General features: G+C 44.2%; 1 protein-coding gene and 1 pseudogene across 4 annotated transcripts in view; one reads left to right on the forward strand and one right to left on the reverse strand.

The window, feature by feature from the left end:
* The window catches only part of EIPR1 (EARP complex and GARP complex interacting protein 1), a 168,296-nt gene that overhangs the window by 65,354 nt on the left and 84,295 nt on the right, over positions 1–18,647 (reverse strand). For 3 of the 4 annotated variants that reach the window (XM_074393507.1, XM_003939428.4, XM_074393517.1), the window contains one exon: positions 1,036–1,192. The exons of the other annotated variant lie outside the window; for it this stretch is intronic. In XM_074393507.1, coding sequence (XP_074249608.1) covers positions 1,036–1,192 — 157 coding nt within the window. The remainder of the gene's footprint in view (positions 1–1,035; positions 1,193–18,647) is intronic. 4 annotated transcript variants of the gene reach the window in all.
* Positions 13,716–14,334, forward strand: LOC141583567 (uncharacterized; annotated as a pseudogene).

An 18,647-nucleotide genomic window follows, 5' to 3' on the forward strand; every position in this document is an offset into this window, starting at 1 on the left:
CCAAACACCACCTCATAAGCGAATCCCTCTTCAGTTCCCTTAATAACAATTAATGTCTGCACCCTCCGGGGCCACAGTGCACAGTGTAGCATGATTTCGGGGCACGTCGTGGCTGGTCCCGCCCACAGTTAGAGGTTTACATGCTGGGTCTCCCCATGGAGATCATGACTCTTCGAGGCTGGGTCCTCTAACTTGCCACCTTGGTGTCCCTGGAGCCTGGCAGGGTTTGCATGGCAGGTGTTTAGTATTTGTTCTATTTAATGTATTTAATTGGTAGAACTGACTAGACAGAACTCACTGTACAAACGATGAGTCTCTTGCTGACACACACGCACATGCGCATGTATTACTACATTAAGTAAAACAATAATTATTGTTTGTCTAAACACGCATAACAACATTATGCCCTGCAATAGCTTTTAGAAAACATGGCTTCTGCGTTTTTACCAAGGCCTCAGGGACTTGAGAGAGAGCAGCTGTGACTGCCGGGGAGAGGTCCCTGGGACTGACCAGTGGGTGGACACAGCCAGGCCTCCAACCTCATGAGGCGGTGACTGTCCAGGAGCCCTGTGAGTGCATGCCTGACAGGGGCGGGCTGGGGCACGCAGCCCTCGGGCACACTGCACGTTCTCGCTCTGTCCACGGGAGGAAGGGATTACGCGCCTGTAACCTGAAGTGGTGAATAATTTACCCGCAAGTGCTGAATAAATGCACATTGACCAAGATGAAAAGCATCACAGCACTCGAGGGCAGTGCAGAGCCTGACCCTTTACCCTCTGGCAGGTCCCCGAGGGCAACACTCATCTTAGACGAAGAAGAGAAAGGGGACGGAGGTGCACTTGCTACATTTCTGTCAATGTGGCCAATCTGGAAAACACCGGGACCAAAATTAAAAATCAAATTCTAGCAGCTTTTTAGAAGAAGGGAGCATTTTTGAAGCGTGGATGGAAGCTCCCGCAGAGGAATCTGCGCAAGCTCCTGCACCTGGCCAACCTGCAGGCTTATTCTGGTTGCATTAAATATGCAAACTCCTACCAGGCCATGTTGCCGTGGGCTGTGTTGTCAAGGTGACAGAGCAGCTCCAGGGTCTGCGCAGTGCTGGATGAATCGTCAGGGGACTCGTGGCTGCCTGATTCCAATTCCTTCGGCATCCTCCACACGGCTGCACATGTCAGGACTTTGCTGTCTGAAGCTGAGCAACAGAGCATAATGGATAACGTCAACAGAGCACGCTGTGCTCCGAATTCTGCAGACAGCACACAGACATTTACACACATCCATAAGCAGGGCGCATCTGCTCTTTAAAATATTTAGGATTGCAGGCAGTAAAGACAGAGCAGGGAGAAGCGCAGCCCGGGTCGGCAGGCAGAACCCGGCACGGTGCGTAACCAGCATCCAGTTCCCCCACGTTCTCTTTGTTTTAAAAACCATCATTCTGTTTCAAGAGAAAATTTCATTTTCTCAAAATCAATTTTCTTTCGTTCTTCTTCAATAGTTCCTCAAAGAAGGGGAGCAAAATGGGGGACTAAAGATGTAGTTACCGCGCATGCTGCAGGTGCCTGAGGTCGGCATTAAATGCGTTTTCTCCTCATAGCTGCTCAGGAGCACCTTAAATAACTAGGAAGCACACCGAGCAATATGCCATTTGGAAATCCTGTCACTCATGTTACCCTGCTTCAGTTTACCTATAGTGGTGAGTGCCTGGGACAGGAAGGTAACACCATTCAGAGGCATCGCAGGTGGGGGCCCGGAGCCCCGGCGGGCAGCAGGCAGGAGCAGACAGCAGCCCAGCCTCGCCCCATCACCATCAAAACAGCCCCTTCTCCTAGAAATGAGAGTCCCGTCCTCACATGGTCCTGCTGTCGGCTGTTCAGTCTCCCTGAGTCTTGACATTCTATTTTTAAGATGCTCCAGGAATCTAGAGTACCTAGAAAAGCCACTTTGAGAATGACCTTCCATTAGAAAGACGGGTCACTTGTTTTTGGGAAGGTGCCAGGTTCTAGATCTCTGCCTCTCTAGAAAATTTCTCAATATGATACATTTTTTAAAAATTTTTTTAATTAGATATAAATTTTAAAATCCTTTCAGGATTTGCTTTCTATTTAGTTTTAAATTGAACATGTGCTAAACACCTCTCCCTTTTAAAGATGGGTTTTAGTGAATAATTATAAAACAGCAAACATGATTCAACATTAAATCATCAATTTATATGAAGAATATAAAAATATTATATATTATATTATAACATTAAAAAAATCCCATGAGTAGTACAAGAAAAATAGTATGGCATTACAAAATGACAACGACCTTATGTTACACTCAAAAATGTATCACTTATTGGTGATGACGCTCCTGCAATCTGAATATCAATCCACCAAGAAATACAGCAACAAACACAATGACAAAATATCTATCTTTGTGAATATTATTATTATTACAATTGTTAACCATGATCAAATGATAAGAAGTTAAAAGATTAAGATTTCAACCAGGATTTTCTGATTCCAAATTCAGTGCCCATTTTATATACCGTGTTGATTCTAAAAGAACATGCAATTGTGGCTTAAAGAAAAGAAATGTATCATACATTCATATAATGTTAACATTTCCAACTTAAAAATAATGGAGTGTACAGTGGTTTCTGTCTACAAGAGAATCTTTTTTTTTTCTTTTTTTTTTTTTTGAGACAGACCCTCTCTCTGTTGCGGGGCGCCAGGCTGGAGTGCAGTGGCGCGACCTCGGCTCACTGCAACCTCCACCTCCCAAGTTCAAGCAATGCTCCTGCCTCAGCCTTCCAAGTAGCTGGGACTACAGGCGTGTGCCACCACGCCCAGCTAATTTTTGTATTTTTTAGTAGAGACAGGGTTTCACCATGTTGGCCAGGATGGTCTCGATCTCCTGACCTGGTGATCTGCCCACCTCGGCCTCGGTGCTGGGATTACAGGCATGAGAGAATCTTTATTATTATTTATTTGCTTTGTTTTTCTTGCTGAAAATTTCAATTACATGGTCTTTCTGTAGAGCCCATGAGATTGGCAATGGCACTCATGGAAACATGAAAACAACCAAAGACAAAGTTGGCAACTTGGAGTGGGAAAGAAAAGCTGAATGCCTAACTCACTAGCACACGCTAACCCAAAAGAGGTGTAGATTATCTTAATCTTTCTAAATGACAGACAAATAAATGTCTACTCTTACAAGTGATAGAACTAAGAATAGGAGCACTAAACTGTGGCTGGACTGCAAAATGAATGAAACACACAGGACGGCAAAGGCAGGGATACTAAAAATAGCTATTCTGTGGAAGAAATGACCAACAGCAGACACCCCCACCCAATCCCAACAAATTCCTTCTTTGGAGAATTCTGCTCAGGTGTAAAGAAAGTGACTTTCCTGGAACTGCCACCTCACCAAACTCCTTAACCACATGCACATTACCCTCAATAAAGCAAAAGTGCGACACATGAAATAAGATTTTCCACTCTCAGGTAAGCTACCTCGCTTCAAAGTCTACACCAGATATGAAGCTTAAGAGACTAGCTGGACACTGAATTTTTCACACACCCGGTTAATCTAGCGCTATCGCTTCTCTCCCCAGAGTCCACCAACTTCAAAGAGTAGAGAAGGCAATGGAGGAAGCTCCAAAAAAATATGGTTAACAGAATCTACACACGCTTCAACTTTCACTCCATTCTGAAACCTTTCTAATGTTGTCACAAAGAGGTGTTTTTGTTCCTGTTTTCTTCAAAGACATAAACCCACAAGGATAAGAAGGGCAATGACATTTTGGAAGCAGGAAAGCAAATGGCTCAGTATCAAATAACTTAGCAGACCCAAGTAAAGTGAAAGCTTGGAAGCAATCTCATTCATATTGTCTCATTCATATTGTCCATAAGCTCAGGGAACTAGTGGCACCAGGCTACCTCCAGAAGCGGGGATAAACAGGCAGCAGAGAGTAGCTTAAAAAAAAAAAAAAAAAAAAAAGGTGAATATCTCTTCCAAAAGCACAAACTATGGAAGTCAGAAATAAAAAGGTGGACATCATTATGTAACATATAAGTATTTTATGAACATCATACAAAGATGCTACAAACGCTTTTATATTAAAAATATTTAAAAAACAGATGACCTGGTACATTTCTAGAAAAGTCTGAACTTAACAGAACAGATACCAGAAAAAATAATAACTCTAAATAGATTGATATATATTAAATAAAATGACTCTAATGCAGAAACTTTTTACAATGGGATATTATGCAGCCATGAAAAGGAATGAGATCATGTCCTTTGCAGGGACGTGGATGAGGCTGGAAGCCATCATCTTCAGCAAAGTAACAGAGGAACAGAAAAACAAACACTGCCACGTTCTCACTCATAACTGGAAGTCGAATGATAAGAACTATGGACACAGGGAAAGGAATATCACACATCAGGGCCAGTCGCGGGGTGGGGGGCATGGAAAACGAGAGCATCAGAAACAAATAGCTAATGTGTGCGAGGCTTAAAATCTAGACGACAGGTTGATGCAGCAAACCACCACAGCACACGTATACCTATGCCACAAACCTGCACACTCTGTGCATGTATCTTGGAACTTAAAAAAAAAAAAAAAATTTTCTACAAAAAAATCCACTAGGCTCATATAATTTTCCCCATTCTTCCAAGCACCTATTTAAAGAAACAAATAATAACAGCAAGCATACATACTCTTCTAGCAAAACGTGTGTACATATATATACACACATACATATATACAAAAAAGACTAGATCATACAGAAAAAGACTAACAACATAGATTCTATTAGGACTTCATGAAAATGTGTGTGTGTGCACATATATATATACACATGCATATATACATATACACATATACATATACACACAAACATAACATATATATATGTTAATGTTCAGTTAACATTATACTAGAGGTGTAACTAAGTATGGCAAGAAAAAATAAAGGTACATGAATATAAAAAAGGAAATAAAAATACCTTGCTAATGATTATATGTGTAGAAATTTAAAAGAATCTGTTATGCCATTAGAAAAAAAAAACTGAATTCAACAAAATTTTTAGCTACAAATAATATTTGACAAGAAAAACCAATTGAATATCTGTTGCAACAAAAACTTTGAAAATGAAATTTTTAAGAATATTAACAATAGAATTTTAAAAAATCACATCTCAAACTAAATGTGTGTAAGAATCTGTACATACTAAAACAACACTGCTGAGAAAAATTAAAAACCAAAATAAATGGAAGGGATAGACCATGCTTACAGACTGGGGAAGTCAGTACTGCAAAAACTCCATGTGCTTCAATCAGCTCTAAGCTGGTGGTTTTTGGTGGAAGTTAACAACCAGCTTCTAAAATTCTAGAATTTGTATGGAAATGTGGACAGCCCAGATAGATAAGACAGTAATGAAGAAAAATAACAACAACAAAACTGGATGACTGACAAACCAGATCGGTTTAGTATTGGTACAAAATTAGATAAGCAGTCCAGAGGAAGAGAATAGACTCTAGAAACAGACCCTTAGAAAGATGGTCACTTGATTTACTACAAAAATAACATTTAATTAGAGCAGAGAAGGGATGGTCTTTTCCACAAATGATGCTGGATCAATTGTATATCCACATGAAAGAAAATAAACTTGTATCCTACCTGATAACATATTCAAAAACCAATTCCAAACTGATAATAAAGATGTAAAGATAAAATAATACAAATCTTTTTTAGACTACATAGAATATCTTCTTGACCTTGGGACAGGCAAAGGCTTCTTAAATGGTAGGGGAAAAAAGACCAGATCATAGAGAAAAAGACTAACGACATAGACTCTATTAAAATTAAGAACTTCTATTCACCAAAGGACACTAGGACTTCATGAAAAGTTAAAACCTTTAAAATCAAAATTTAAAACTCTGCTTTTAGAAAGACATTATTAAAGAAAGGAAGCACTGGCCAGGCATGGTGGCTCACCCCTGTAATCCCAGAACTTTGGGAGGCCGAGGAGGGTGGATCACCTGAGGTCAGGAGTTCAAGACCAGCCTGGCCAACATAGTGAAACCCCATCTCTACTAAAAATACAAAAATTAGCCAGGTATGGTGGTGGGCATCTGTAACCCCAGCTACTTGGGAGGCTGAGGCAGGAGAATTGCTTGAACCCAGGAGGTGGAGGTTGCAGTGAGCCAAGATCACACCATTGCACTCCAGCCTGGGTGACAGAGCAAGACTCCATCTCAAAAAAACTTAAAATAAAATAGAAAATAAGAAGAAATGAAGCAAAACCAGGGGAGATATTCATAACACATATATCTGCCAAAAGGCCTATATCCAGAATACATAAAGAGCTCCTCCAGCTTAATAATAAAACAACCCAGTTTTTTAAAATGTGCCTAACACCAAATCAGACACTTCGCAAAAGAAAACATACAAATGGTCAACAAGCACCAGAAAAGATGCTCAATATCATTAATAATTGGAAAAGGCAAAGTGAAACCAAATGAGACTCACCACACATCTTACCAGAAGAGCTAAGTTTTAATTTTAAAAAGACCAATAATACCAAGTATTGGCAAAGATGTCCAGTAACTGGACCTCTTACAGACTGTGAAAAAAGAGTGTAAAACAGTACACACATTTAGGAAAACACTTTCGCAGTTGGACACTCACTCACTCGATGTCCCAGTAATTCCACTCTTAGGAGAAGCTGTCACAAAGCTTGACTTATTCATAATATGCTGTGTGGCAGCTTTCTGACTCAGGCAGTTAAATCCAGCCCAAGTAATTGTGGTCGGGTGACGGTGTGTAACTGCCAGAGTCCAGGGTGCCAATTATCACAATGACCACGGAGACCAGAGTACCAGCCAAGGAGGCCCCACTGGCACCGGGCTGTGGAGACAGTCAGCAAAGATGATATTCCCAGGGGTGAGACACACAGGCATCCAAGGGTGTACTGCCTGCCTGACACACACACATATGCATACAAACACACATAACGTACGTACATATTAAAGAGAAAGCAAGGACGAATGAGCAGAAAGCTGAAGAAGTCCCCACACTAACAGTCATGATCCCTTACCCAGTTCCAGATTTGAGCCAGCGTCAGAGCTGGAACCCACTGACTGTAAAGATGGTCAGATTCCTCATGAGTTAGGAACCTGCAGCCGTAGGGCAGGTGTACACTGTAGAGATTACCCCAGTCTGTACCCAAAGGGACCCACTGCCACCTTCCTGAATGCCATTCCCTGGGCAAAGGGTAATCCCCAGATATGTCCAGGTCTGCTGAACACAAGCCTGCACACACACAGATGCCCAGCAACTCAAAAGTGGCCAACTGTCCTCCGGCTCAAGTGGGGCATGGGGGATGCCAGGTAATAAGTAAAGTCCATCTCACATCTCACCACCCAGGTGTGCCAGGCTCACGGGGCAAGAGCATGCAGCACAGTGCGGCCAGCGCCCTCTCCAGGATGCAGCATGTGTGGTGGACCCAGCTCTTCCACCAGCTTCCCTGCCTCAGTAACACCACACAGAGGCCTGGGACCCAGTGTTTCCATATGGCTCTGTGTCCCCAACAAATAATGCTGTGGCACCAGGAACTTATTTAATGGATAAATTTAAAAATGCAGATATCTATGGTATACAACATAATGTTCTGATATGTGTATACACTGTGTTAAGCCAATTAATATTTGCATTACCTTACATACTTACCGTTTTTTGTTGTAAAGACACTTGAAATCTACTCTCTTAACAAGTTTCAAGTATATGATACTTTGCTTCTAATTTCAGTTACCACGATACATTGTTCCTAACTGCAGTCACCTCCATACATTGCTACTAACTTCAATTACAGGGACACATTGTTACTAACCACAGTCACAGACACATCCAATAGATCTCTTAAAAGCATTCCTAATCTAACTGAAACTTTGTATCCTTTCGCCAAAGGATCTCCCTTTTCCCCATCTGCCCTCCCCGCCAGCCTCTGGTATCCCTTTCTACTTTGCTTCTGTGACTTCAGCTTTTTGAGTCTGCATGTAAGTGAGATTGTGGGGTATCTGACTTTCTGTGCCTGGCTTATTTCACTGAAGACCTCTAGGTTCATCCATGCTGCTGCGAATGGCAGAATGTCCTTCTTTCCTAGGGCTGAGCAGTGCTCCATTTGCACCATGTTTCTTTATCTGTTCATCTACTCATGGACACCCAGGCTGCTTCCATATCACAATGAATGTCCTAATAATCTTCAGCTTGCCATGCTGAACGAGATAAATAAAGACTTTCCTGTAAACGGCAAATAAAGAAGCTCCCAACACTGCTAGGGAAGTGTCAATGGCAGGGGCCAGAAGGAAGCTTTCCTGGGGCAGGAGAGATCAAAAAATGGAACTGCAGTTAACCGCCTGAGTTCACATGACACCAAAAGAAAACTGCATCCCATTCCTTTGCAGAACACGACTGAACCAATGCATTTTGCTAAAAATTGGTAAAAGGAAAAAAGTTAATGAAATTTCTAGCATATGCAAAATTTACTTAGATTTTCTGAAAGATTATAAAATTGTCCTTCTAGAACTGAGTCTAAAAACCTGGTGGGTACAAGATGAGTTCAAAGTGCCTTAATAAAACATGTGAACACCAGAATCACGCTGAGGAAGACCAGGACATTAGAGGTATGGGCAGGTAGGAGGTGTCTCTGATATCACTGCCCACAGAAATGAACAAAGCCGCACACCTTGCTGAATAAGGAGTGTGCTTGAGGTTCAGGAAATACGGTAGGCATTCGTACCTCCAGAAACTCTCCACATCCTCAGAAGCAGATGAAATGGAAGGTAAACAGCACTAAGGAAGAAGCGCCATGGAGACGCACTCACTGGCTCTGAAACTCTGAGGATTTCTGTAGCTGTGTAGATCTCAACAGAGCGTTCAACACACATCCAGCAGCTATCAAAGAAACTAAGGAGCTTTTAAGAAGGAAAGTCTGATCTTCAGAAGGAAAATGCTGTAATAAGCGGGGAGGCATTTCATCTTTTATCTGTTTTTCACACGCTCCTGAACTGAGGTCCTGTAATATAACTTCCTGTGCCGAATTAATATTCCAATGACTAGGGGCCAGCAGAGGGCAGGGATCAAGGCTGCCACATAAACCCAGGCCTATGACACAAATCACAGCAGTACTGCCCACAGAAACCACACCAAGAGAAGTCAGAGAACCACAGGACACCTGGGCTGGAAGGGAACTCCAACATCATGCTGAATGAACACAGCCCCTTCATTTCACTAATGAGGAAACTGAGGCCCAGTGAAGCCACTGACTGTTCCAAGTTCAAATGACTCACTGGACTGAGGTCCAGAATGAACGGAGTCCCCTGACTCCCACAGCAGGCCCCTGCTTTGAAAGAGAAAATTCCAAGTTGTGTCTTTAAAGCCAATTTGATGCCACTACCTCCTTTTTACATGTTAACACAAGAGCTAAAGGCCCTTAATGAGATAAAGAGATAATCAAATGGAGGGAGGGAGGCATACTGGCGACAGCCAACTGCAGCCACGGGTGTGCCGCCCACTGGAAGGGATTACCAGGCAAAAGGCTTACAGGAACTCAAAGGAGATTAGAGCCTTTGTGAGCATGAATAGTAGCTCCAGTCAGCCTGGCTAAAGGGTGAACAATGCCCTGCCTAGCAGACAGAATCTGATCCCCAGCTGGAGGAGGAGGAGGCTTCCAGGGCTGCATCAGCAGCACATTAAGATGGAGCTATTTTTGGAGCCTGCAGCCATCTGAGTCTGGCACAAGCTGAGCAAGACGGATGAGGACAAAGACAGCCTCACTGAGTGCTCACCTGATGCAGGCATGCTTCCGGGTAGACACCAGGATGCCTGAGGATCTGTGCCTGAAAAGACTCTCCTCGCTGGCCTTTTAATGCCTTAGGGATGGCACCATGCACAGATTCCATGGCCTGAGTGTGCAGGGGCAGAGACTGACTGCAGACGGCAGCAAGGCCGATGAGCAAGGCAAGGATGACACCAGGTCTCGTATCCTCCAGGCGCTGGTGAGGGGCACCTCTGACAAGCTCTGCCGGCCAGGAGAAAGCAGGAGGTGGTGCCAGCATTATAAGAGGCTGCTGCCCCAACAGGAAGGGGGTGCTGAGAAGTGGGGGTGTCAGGGGCTCACGGGCCGTGAGCTTCAGAGACAAAGTGGGCACAGGCATGGGATGCCAGTCAGAGTAGTCTAGCCCAGATGGAGCTGCAGCAGAGGCCAAGAGAGAAAAAGACAGGCAGGCTGCTCAGCCCCCGCTCCTCGTGCCAGAAAGGCTCAGGGCGGAGACAGAAAGCTGGCCCGATGGCCGCAGTACAGAGGCGCGGCCTCCCTCAGCTCTTCAGCCAAGCCAGCTCACAGGCCTGCAGCTCCTCAGTTTAGGGGAACCGAGGTCCCCCTGGAGAAGGACCCACGGCTATTTTATAGAACAGATGAGCATGGGGAGAGGGAACTACCCAGACCCTGAATCAATGCCAATCCTGCTGGACCCAACACATCGCAGGGTCTATGGCCAAGAAGGGACTCAGAAGCTGTGACCCAGGCCCACCTCAGAGGGCAGTGGGGTCAGGGCATCCAACCTGCGCTCATTTCTCCAACCCCTGTATGCGTGTTGGAACAGACAAGCCTGGCGCTAGCAGGACGACCACACAGCGCTCACTCCATGGCCTAGAGCCACTTAGGACAGCAAGGACCAGATGGAAGCCCCAGGACGCTCCCTCACGGATCAATACAGTCAACCGAAAGCAACACTGCGATGTTGGTGGGATGGAGAGCTAGGCCCGCTATTGAGGCTGCGAAAGAGGCTGGGTGCTGCCTTCTGCCATTCCCCACTGAACCCAGCTGTTTGGCCTGGGTGGCGGCAGCAGGTTCCTGGAGAATGGCAGTGCATGACCATCACCTTCACCAGGTGGGCACCCCCACTGCGGCTACTTCAGAACTGCTGCTGTCACAGAGCACATCTACACGGCAATGCAGGCCACAGCTTCCGATCTGAAGACTGATCCAGCAATTTGGTCTCACACCGCCAATCTGAAGGGCCACCAGAAGCCATGCACTGTCACCTGGCAAGGCCAGCAGTACACGTTCACATCCTGCTGCAGACCTACATCAAGACTCAGGCCTGGGGCCGACATGCTGTGCCCATCGGCCACATCTGGCCTGCAGCCCGTGAGCTAAGAGTGGTTCTGCATGTTTAAAGAGACACAGGACACGGAGCCTACGTCATACGGCAGGCTGTGGGGACCTGCATGGCCACTGGTGCCCAAAGGGTCGGGGGAAGCAAGCACTCTGTGTGGGGCCTCCAGGAGGCCCGAGGGGGATCACAGGCCAGTCGCCAAGCAGTGTCCCTTCTGCATGTCACTTCTCTCCCGTCCAGACACAGTTCCTGGCCTCCCCGCCCACTCCATCCCACGGGCCTGTGGGACACTGAGCGCTGTGCATCACAGAACTCGTGTGGTCTGATCATCAAGCCATCGGCGCAGGCATACTGACTCATCACGCTCTATCATTGCATGGAAATCTTCCAAACACAATTGTGTTCAAGCAGGTCCTGAGGCACAGGCAGGTGGCGCAACTAGGGATGGCAGCTCCCTCTGCCCTTGGCGCCACCATTGCACCTGTCCTCCTGGGAAGCTCCCCAGCACCGCAAATGAAGAGAAGCACCAGCCCTCGGCTCAGGAGCCCCGGGCTTGGGAGCACCGCCCTCAGGAGCACCACCTTCAGCTTAGGAGCACCGCCCTCAGCTCGGGAGCACCGCCCTCGGCTCGGGAGCACCGCCCTCGGCTCAGGAGCACCGGACCTCAGCTCAGGAGCACCAGCCCTCGGGAGCACCGCCCTCAGCTCAGGAGCACCTCCCTCAGCTCGGGACCACCGCCCTTGGCTCGGGAGCACAGGTGTCGGCTTGCACACAGTGCTGCCTCGCGCACTGCAGCAATGGGAAGTGCCCCGTGAATAAGTGTCTCTGACAACAACTGGTAAGGAGAAACCCTACGAGAAGGCAAGACTCTGAGCGGGCCACTCGGCTGTCCACATTGTCCAGATGGGCAGAGACATGGATCTTTATTGATTTAGGGACAGTAGCTTCCATTTTGCCCTTATAACCAGGACTTGGAAAGCACAGGGCAGGGGCAAAACAAGGAGGGGCTGTCAGGGCTCAGGCAGAGAGCGCAGGCCCATCTGTGCCCACACGCAGGCTCGCTGCAGGGCCTCAGTTCCAACGGGCTCTCAGAAGACCTGCTCCGCAGACACCAGTGCTGCCCCAGTGGGCCTGGTGTGTATCGGCGTGTGCCAGTGTGTGCTCTGCAGGCACCTCCTCCAAGCTCCAGGGTCATTACCTGTCCTTTCGCGTCTACACGCGGGGGTGGTCGCTGCCTCCCATGCTAACTAAGATGTGTGTTTCTTCCCTGGATGGCATTCCCTCTTTCTGAAACACAGGCACACTTCCTGCAGCTTTGGTTCCACACCACTACGACAACATTAAGATGGCAGAAAGAAGGTCCCGTGAATGTCTGGGTTTCCCGGTGCATGTAAAAGTTACGCTGACACTAGTATGCAGTCAAGTAAGTGTCCAAAAACATGATGTCTAAAAAGCTATGGGGAATACCTTAATTTTAAAATACTTTATTGCTAAAGAATCCTAACAGTCACCTGAGCCTTCAGGGAGGGGTCTTTTTGCTGGTGGAGGGTTTTGCCTCAATGTTGACGGCAGCTGACAGACCAGGGTGGCGGCTGCTGGAGGATGAAGTGGAAGTGGCAGTTTCTTAGACAACAATGAAGTTTTCCACATCTATTGACTCTTCCTTCCATGAAATATTTCTCTAGCATGTGATGCTGTTTGATAGCACTTTACGCACAGAACTTCTTTCAAAATTGGAGTCAGTCCTTTCAAACCCTAACACTGCTTTATTAACTGGGTTATGTAATAATTCTAAACCCTTTGCTATCATTTCAACAGTGTTCACAGCAACTTCACCAGGAGTAAATTCCATCTCAAGAAATCACTTGCTTTGCTCATCCTTAAGAAGCAACTCCTCATCCATTCAAGATTGATCATGAGATTGCAGCAATTCAGTACCAGCTTCAGTCTCCACTTCTAATTCTCATTCTCTTGCTATTTCCATCATATTTGCAGTTACTTTTTCCATGGACGTCTTGAACCCGTCAGAGTCATCCACAAGGGTCAGAATCAACTTCCCCCAAACTCCTATTAATGTTAATAAATATTTTGACCTCCTCCAATGAATCACAGATGTTCTTAATGGCATCTAGAAAGATGAATCCTTTCCAGGTTTTCAATTTACTATGTCCAGACCCATCAGAGGAATCACTATCAGTGGCAACAATAGCCTTTAGAAATGTGTTTCTTACATATTAAGACTTAAAAGCTGAAATTACTCCTTGATCCACGGGCAGCAAAACGAATGTTGTGCCAGCAGGCATGAAAACGACATCTGCCTCCTTGGTACATCCCCTTCAGAGCTCCTGGGTGACTAGGAGCATTGCCAATGGGCAGTGATTTTCAAAAGAATCTGTCTCTGAGCAGTAGGTCTCAACAGGGGGCTTAAAATATTCACTACACCATGCTCTAAATGGATGTGCTGTCATCCAGGCTTTGTTGCTCCATTTATAGACACCAGGCAGAGTAGATTTTGCATCACTCTGAAGAGGCCTAGGTTTTGCAGAATGGTCAATGAGCACTGGCTTCAGCTCAAAAGTCAACAACTCCATTAGCCCCTAATGAGAGAGTCAACCTATCCTTGGAAGCTCTGAAGCCAGGCTTTGACTTCTCTTTGCCTATGAAAGTCCTAGAAGGCTTATAGTCTTCAAATATAAGGCTATTTCACGGACATGGAATACCTGTTGTTTAGTGTTCTGCTGTGTTCTGAGGTGTTCCACCTTCATCAGTGATCTTAGCTGGATCTTCTGGAGAACTTGCTGCAGCTTCTCCATCAGCACTGGCTGCTCCACCTTGTTCTCTTATGCTACGGAGATGACTTCTTTCCTTCAACCTCATGAACCAACCTCTGCTAGCTCTGAACTCTTCTTCTACAGCTTTCTCACTCCCCTCAGCCTTCACGGAATACGGAGAGTTAGGGTCTTGCTCTGGATTAGGCTGTGTCTGAAAAGAATGTTGTGCCTGATTTGGATCTTCTGTCCAAACCACTAAAACTTTCTCCATTATCAGCAATAAGGCGGTTTTGCTTTCTTATCATTTATGTGCTCACTGTAGTAGCACTTTTAATTTCTTCAAGAACCTTCCCTTTGCATTCGCAACCTGGCCAACTGCTGTATTTCGGCCTGATTCGGCTTCTGAAATGCCCTCCTCGCTAAGCTTGATTATCTCTAGCTTTTGATTTAAAGTGAGAGATGTTCCTTTCACTTGAACACTTAGAGGACATTAGAGGGTTATTAATTGGCCTAATTTTAATATTGCTGTCCTCAGGGAATAGGGAGGCTTGAACAAAGGGAGAAAGACAGGGATGCTACAGGTTGATGGAGCATTCAAAACCCACACATTTATAGATTCACACTGCCATCTCATATGGGCATGGTTCGTGGAGCCCAGAACAATTGCAATAGGAACATCAAAGACCACTGACCACAGATCACCAGAACAGATTCAATAAAGATGAAAAAACCTGAAATAATGTGAGATCACCAAAATGCGCCACAAAGTGGGACGTGCTGTTGAAAGTTAGCTCATGTAATTGAAAAATGGGGCCAACAGAGTTGATGGACACAGGGTTGCCACAAACATTCAATTTGCAAAAGGCACAATGTCCGAGAAGCACAATAAAGCAACGTGCAGTGAGATGAGGTGTGCCTGTGTCTAGAGTGGCTTTTGATCCTGACAGACAAGCGCTCCTAGAATCTACACCAGCGGCGATATCATCCACGGACACGAGTAATTCAGACAACAGTTTGGACGGTGCCAGTTTTGAGATGTCAGGAGCTGTCTACGTGAAAACAGCTACCAGGCAGTTTGATGTTTTTATGTGAAGCCCAGGGATGGAATAAGCATTTGAGATGATTTTACCTTACAGTATCTTTATTAACATTCTCTTTCATGTATCAATAGATTCCAGGACTTTGGATTCTAGCAATACAGCTAATTCTGAAACACACACACACACACACACACACACACACACACACACGCACACACACCATGCCTCTATAGAATACTTATCTATATAGTTAAATGCATAGCTATGCTTTCAGGGAAGTGAAGAATGTGACTGAGAGCACATAATAAAGCTGTTGTTGAAAACAAAATGATAAGCCCTGGTTACCCTTTCAGGCTTGGCCTCTGCTAGGAAATAAAGGTCACAAATAGAACGGGAGAGTAAGATTTTGACCCACAAAAGGTGAAGAGGGGATACTAGGAACTCTGCAAAAACTGAGGCTCCTTAAAACCCACATCCTCATTACAAGAAAGAGCTAGAAAACATTATTCTCCAGCTGGCGCTCATAGAAAAATGTCAAAAAAAAAAAAAAAAAAAAAACCCACTTGTTTATCTTAGCTATGGCTCTTGTAAAAAATAGAGTCTACCCTGAGAACCTGAAAACTGCATTGATCCTTAGAAAAGTTTGGGTCTGAATTTACTGGTGTGAAATCTTAAGCCTTTTAACTTAAAGAAGTTCTGGGTTTTTGGCCACCCTCGACATTTTCCAGAAACAATTGAGAATTGTCACTGGAGGAATGCACCCACAGGCCAGCCTCTTAGAGGCCCCACCGATCTCGAGCACCCTGATAGGAGCCTGTGACACAGGACAAGCCCAGGAAGACAGTGGCCTGAATGAGGGCAGGCCAACAGAACAGAGTGAATTAGCATTCCAACAACTTCCGATATTAGAATCACAACGTTCAAAGAAATAAAAGCTGGATTATGAGCAGGCAACAAAACACTACCACAATTTACCGAGAATCTTCTTAAAACCAAAGTGTCTAGAAGTAAAAATTATGACTGTTGAAATAAAAGTCTTGGTTGGCAATTTAACAGCAGATTAGAAATACCCGCTGAGAATTAATGATTTGGAACCAAGACGTGAAGACAGCACGCGTGACGCAGCAGAGCGAGGGAGTGTGGGAGAGAGGCTGGGAGAGTCTGCGGCACCCCTAAGTGGGGTGCACAAGAAAAACAGAAAACAGCAGACACAACGTCAATAAATGATTCTGACTCAGGAAGCAATCTCCAAGCAGCATAATTTAAAACATATCCATACCTGACGCACTGTAGCGAAAACGCAGAACAGCAAAGGCAAAGACAGAACCTTCAAGGTTGCCACTGCTGTGAACAGTTGGGCAGCTGACTTCCCAAGAGCAGCGATGGAATCCAGAGACAGCACACAGCAAAATGACAGAAGAAAACGCCCTGTAAGAACTGTTCAGTCGGCTAAATACTCAAAAACGAAAGGCACGTTAAGGTAAGTCGAGCCATGAGACCCCTACTTGGGGTATATATAATTTCTTTTAATAAACCATGAGAATTTACCTCCAAAAGCCTAACTAATGGAACTTCTTCTTTTTTTTTTTTTTTTTTTTGAGACGGAGTTTCGCTCTTGTTACCCAGGTTGGAGTGCAATGGCGCGATCTCGGCTCACCGCAACCTCCGCCTCCTGGGTTCAGGCAATTCTCCTGCCTCAGCCTCCTGAGTAGCTGGGATTACAGGCATGCGCCACCATGCCCAGCTAATTTTTTGTATTTTTAGTAGAGACGGGGTTTCACCGTGTTGACCAGGATGGTCTCGATCTCTTGACCTCGTGATCCACCCGCCTCGGCCTCCCAAAGTGCTGGGATTACAGGCTTGAGCCACCGCGCCCGGCGACTAATGGAACTTCTAAGGACACACTGGAAAAGTAAAGTGATCCCAGAAGAAAGGTCTCAGATTCAAAGTTCTAAGAAGAAAGTTAAGAGAAATAAATTGCAAAAGCAGAAAACATCTAAATACATGTGACACTAATGATAATAATATTTACTTTTGAGGCTAATAAAAATACCCAAAAGTAAAATTAAATTATTGGGCAACAAAATACCAAAGAAAGGGGATGAAAACAGATGTAAAAGGTTCTTAGGTTTTCAGATTGTTTGAACAGAGAAACACTGAATAATTAATTTCAGATTTCATGTTAAATATGAATAATATGAGTAGAAAATGAACATAAAACTTCTAAAATAATAGAGGGGGGGAATAAAGCACAAACAAGATTCACGATTCACTCAAAAGAACAGGAAGGGATCAAAACCCTGCAAAGCAGCATAAAGTATGAAATAAATTAGTACAAAATAAAAAAAAAAAAAACAGCATAAAATGACAGAAATTATCATGAGTAAACCGGTAGTTACAGGAACTATAATGAACATCAGCTGGAGACTGTTAGACTAAATTTTTTAAAAATCAGCAAAACATTGTTTACAAGCGACATCCCTAAAACATAATGACACAGAGAGGCCGAGAACGTCACACTAAGCAACGAAGGGAAGCTGATTTTACCATCTTAATATTTGCCAAAATAGATCTGAGCAAAGGGAGCAAGCGTCACTACTTAATAATACACAGGTTCAGTTCACCAGAAAAACAAAAAAATTATAAACTTATATGCCTATAATAAAATTACACCAAAACATATAAAGCAAAAACTGACAGAAAAAATAAACATAGAGGAATCCAATATCACAGTGGGAGCCTTTAAATCTTTCAATAACTGATAGAGCCAGTTAGAAAAAAAAAATAGCAAAGGTATAAAAGAATCAAACACAACACAGTATTTTTCTCAAGTATAAATGCAACATTAAAAAAAACCCATACAATAGACGGTTAAAATCTCAATATATTTCAAAGGATTACTATTAAACAATCATGTTTCATTTTGAACTGATGTCCCCTCTTTTATGGAAAACTGACTCCACATCAGTATCAGAATGTCTAAAAACTACCAAGAGAGAATAAACGATTAGGAAAAAGCTGCATCTTCATGATGACGTTCCCTGTGAGAGGCAGCAAACACAGGGCTAAATGTGAAAAGACGAGATGGAAGATGTGCTGAAATCCTATAGTTCAAACACTACTAAGTTAAATAATCCAGCTGCCAAAGATGACAGACTCAAGATTATTATGGAGGTCACAGGAGAAAATTGCTCCTGAGACAGCTGGATAACTTGCTTCAGGTCCCACAACTGCTAACGGCAGAGCAAAAATAGAACTCAAGGCTTCGGATTCAAAGTCAATTTATTTTTCTGTTCCATTGCAGCCAATGTACTAATGACCTTTAGCCAATAAGTATTAGAAAAATTTACAAAACAATAGGGTAGACAATGAAAGGACCCCACTAAAGTGAAGAAACCATGCAATGTCATAGGAACACAGGTAAATTTTCAAGATAAGTATACTCGATTTTTAAAAGTTACCATTTAGGGCAAAAATCAATCTAAAGTGGATTGTTCACTTCCTTGCTGTTGCAACTGCTATACTAAAGACTTCTAAAAATTATTCTTTGACAATTTATTGGCAACATTATTAGCTATGCTGATGCATAAATATTCATCTACAGAGACGGGATGATGTGGGGGCTTACATTGAATAAATACTTTTATCTGAAATCTCCTTTCATGCA

This window comes from Saimiri boliviensis, chromosome 1 (genome assembly GCF_048565385.1).
Source record: "Saimiri boliviensis isolate mSaiBol1 chromosome 1, mSaiBol1.pri, whole genome shotgun sequence".
NCBI classification, from domain to species: Eukaryota; Metazoa; Chordata; class Mammalia; order Primates; family Cebidae; genus Saimiri; species Saimiri boliviensis.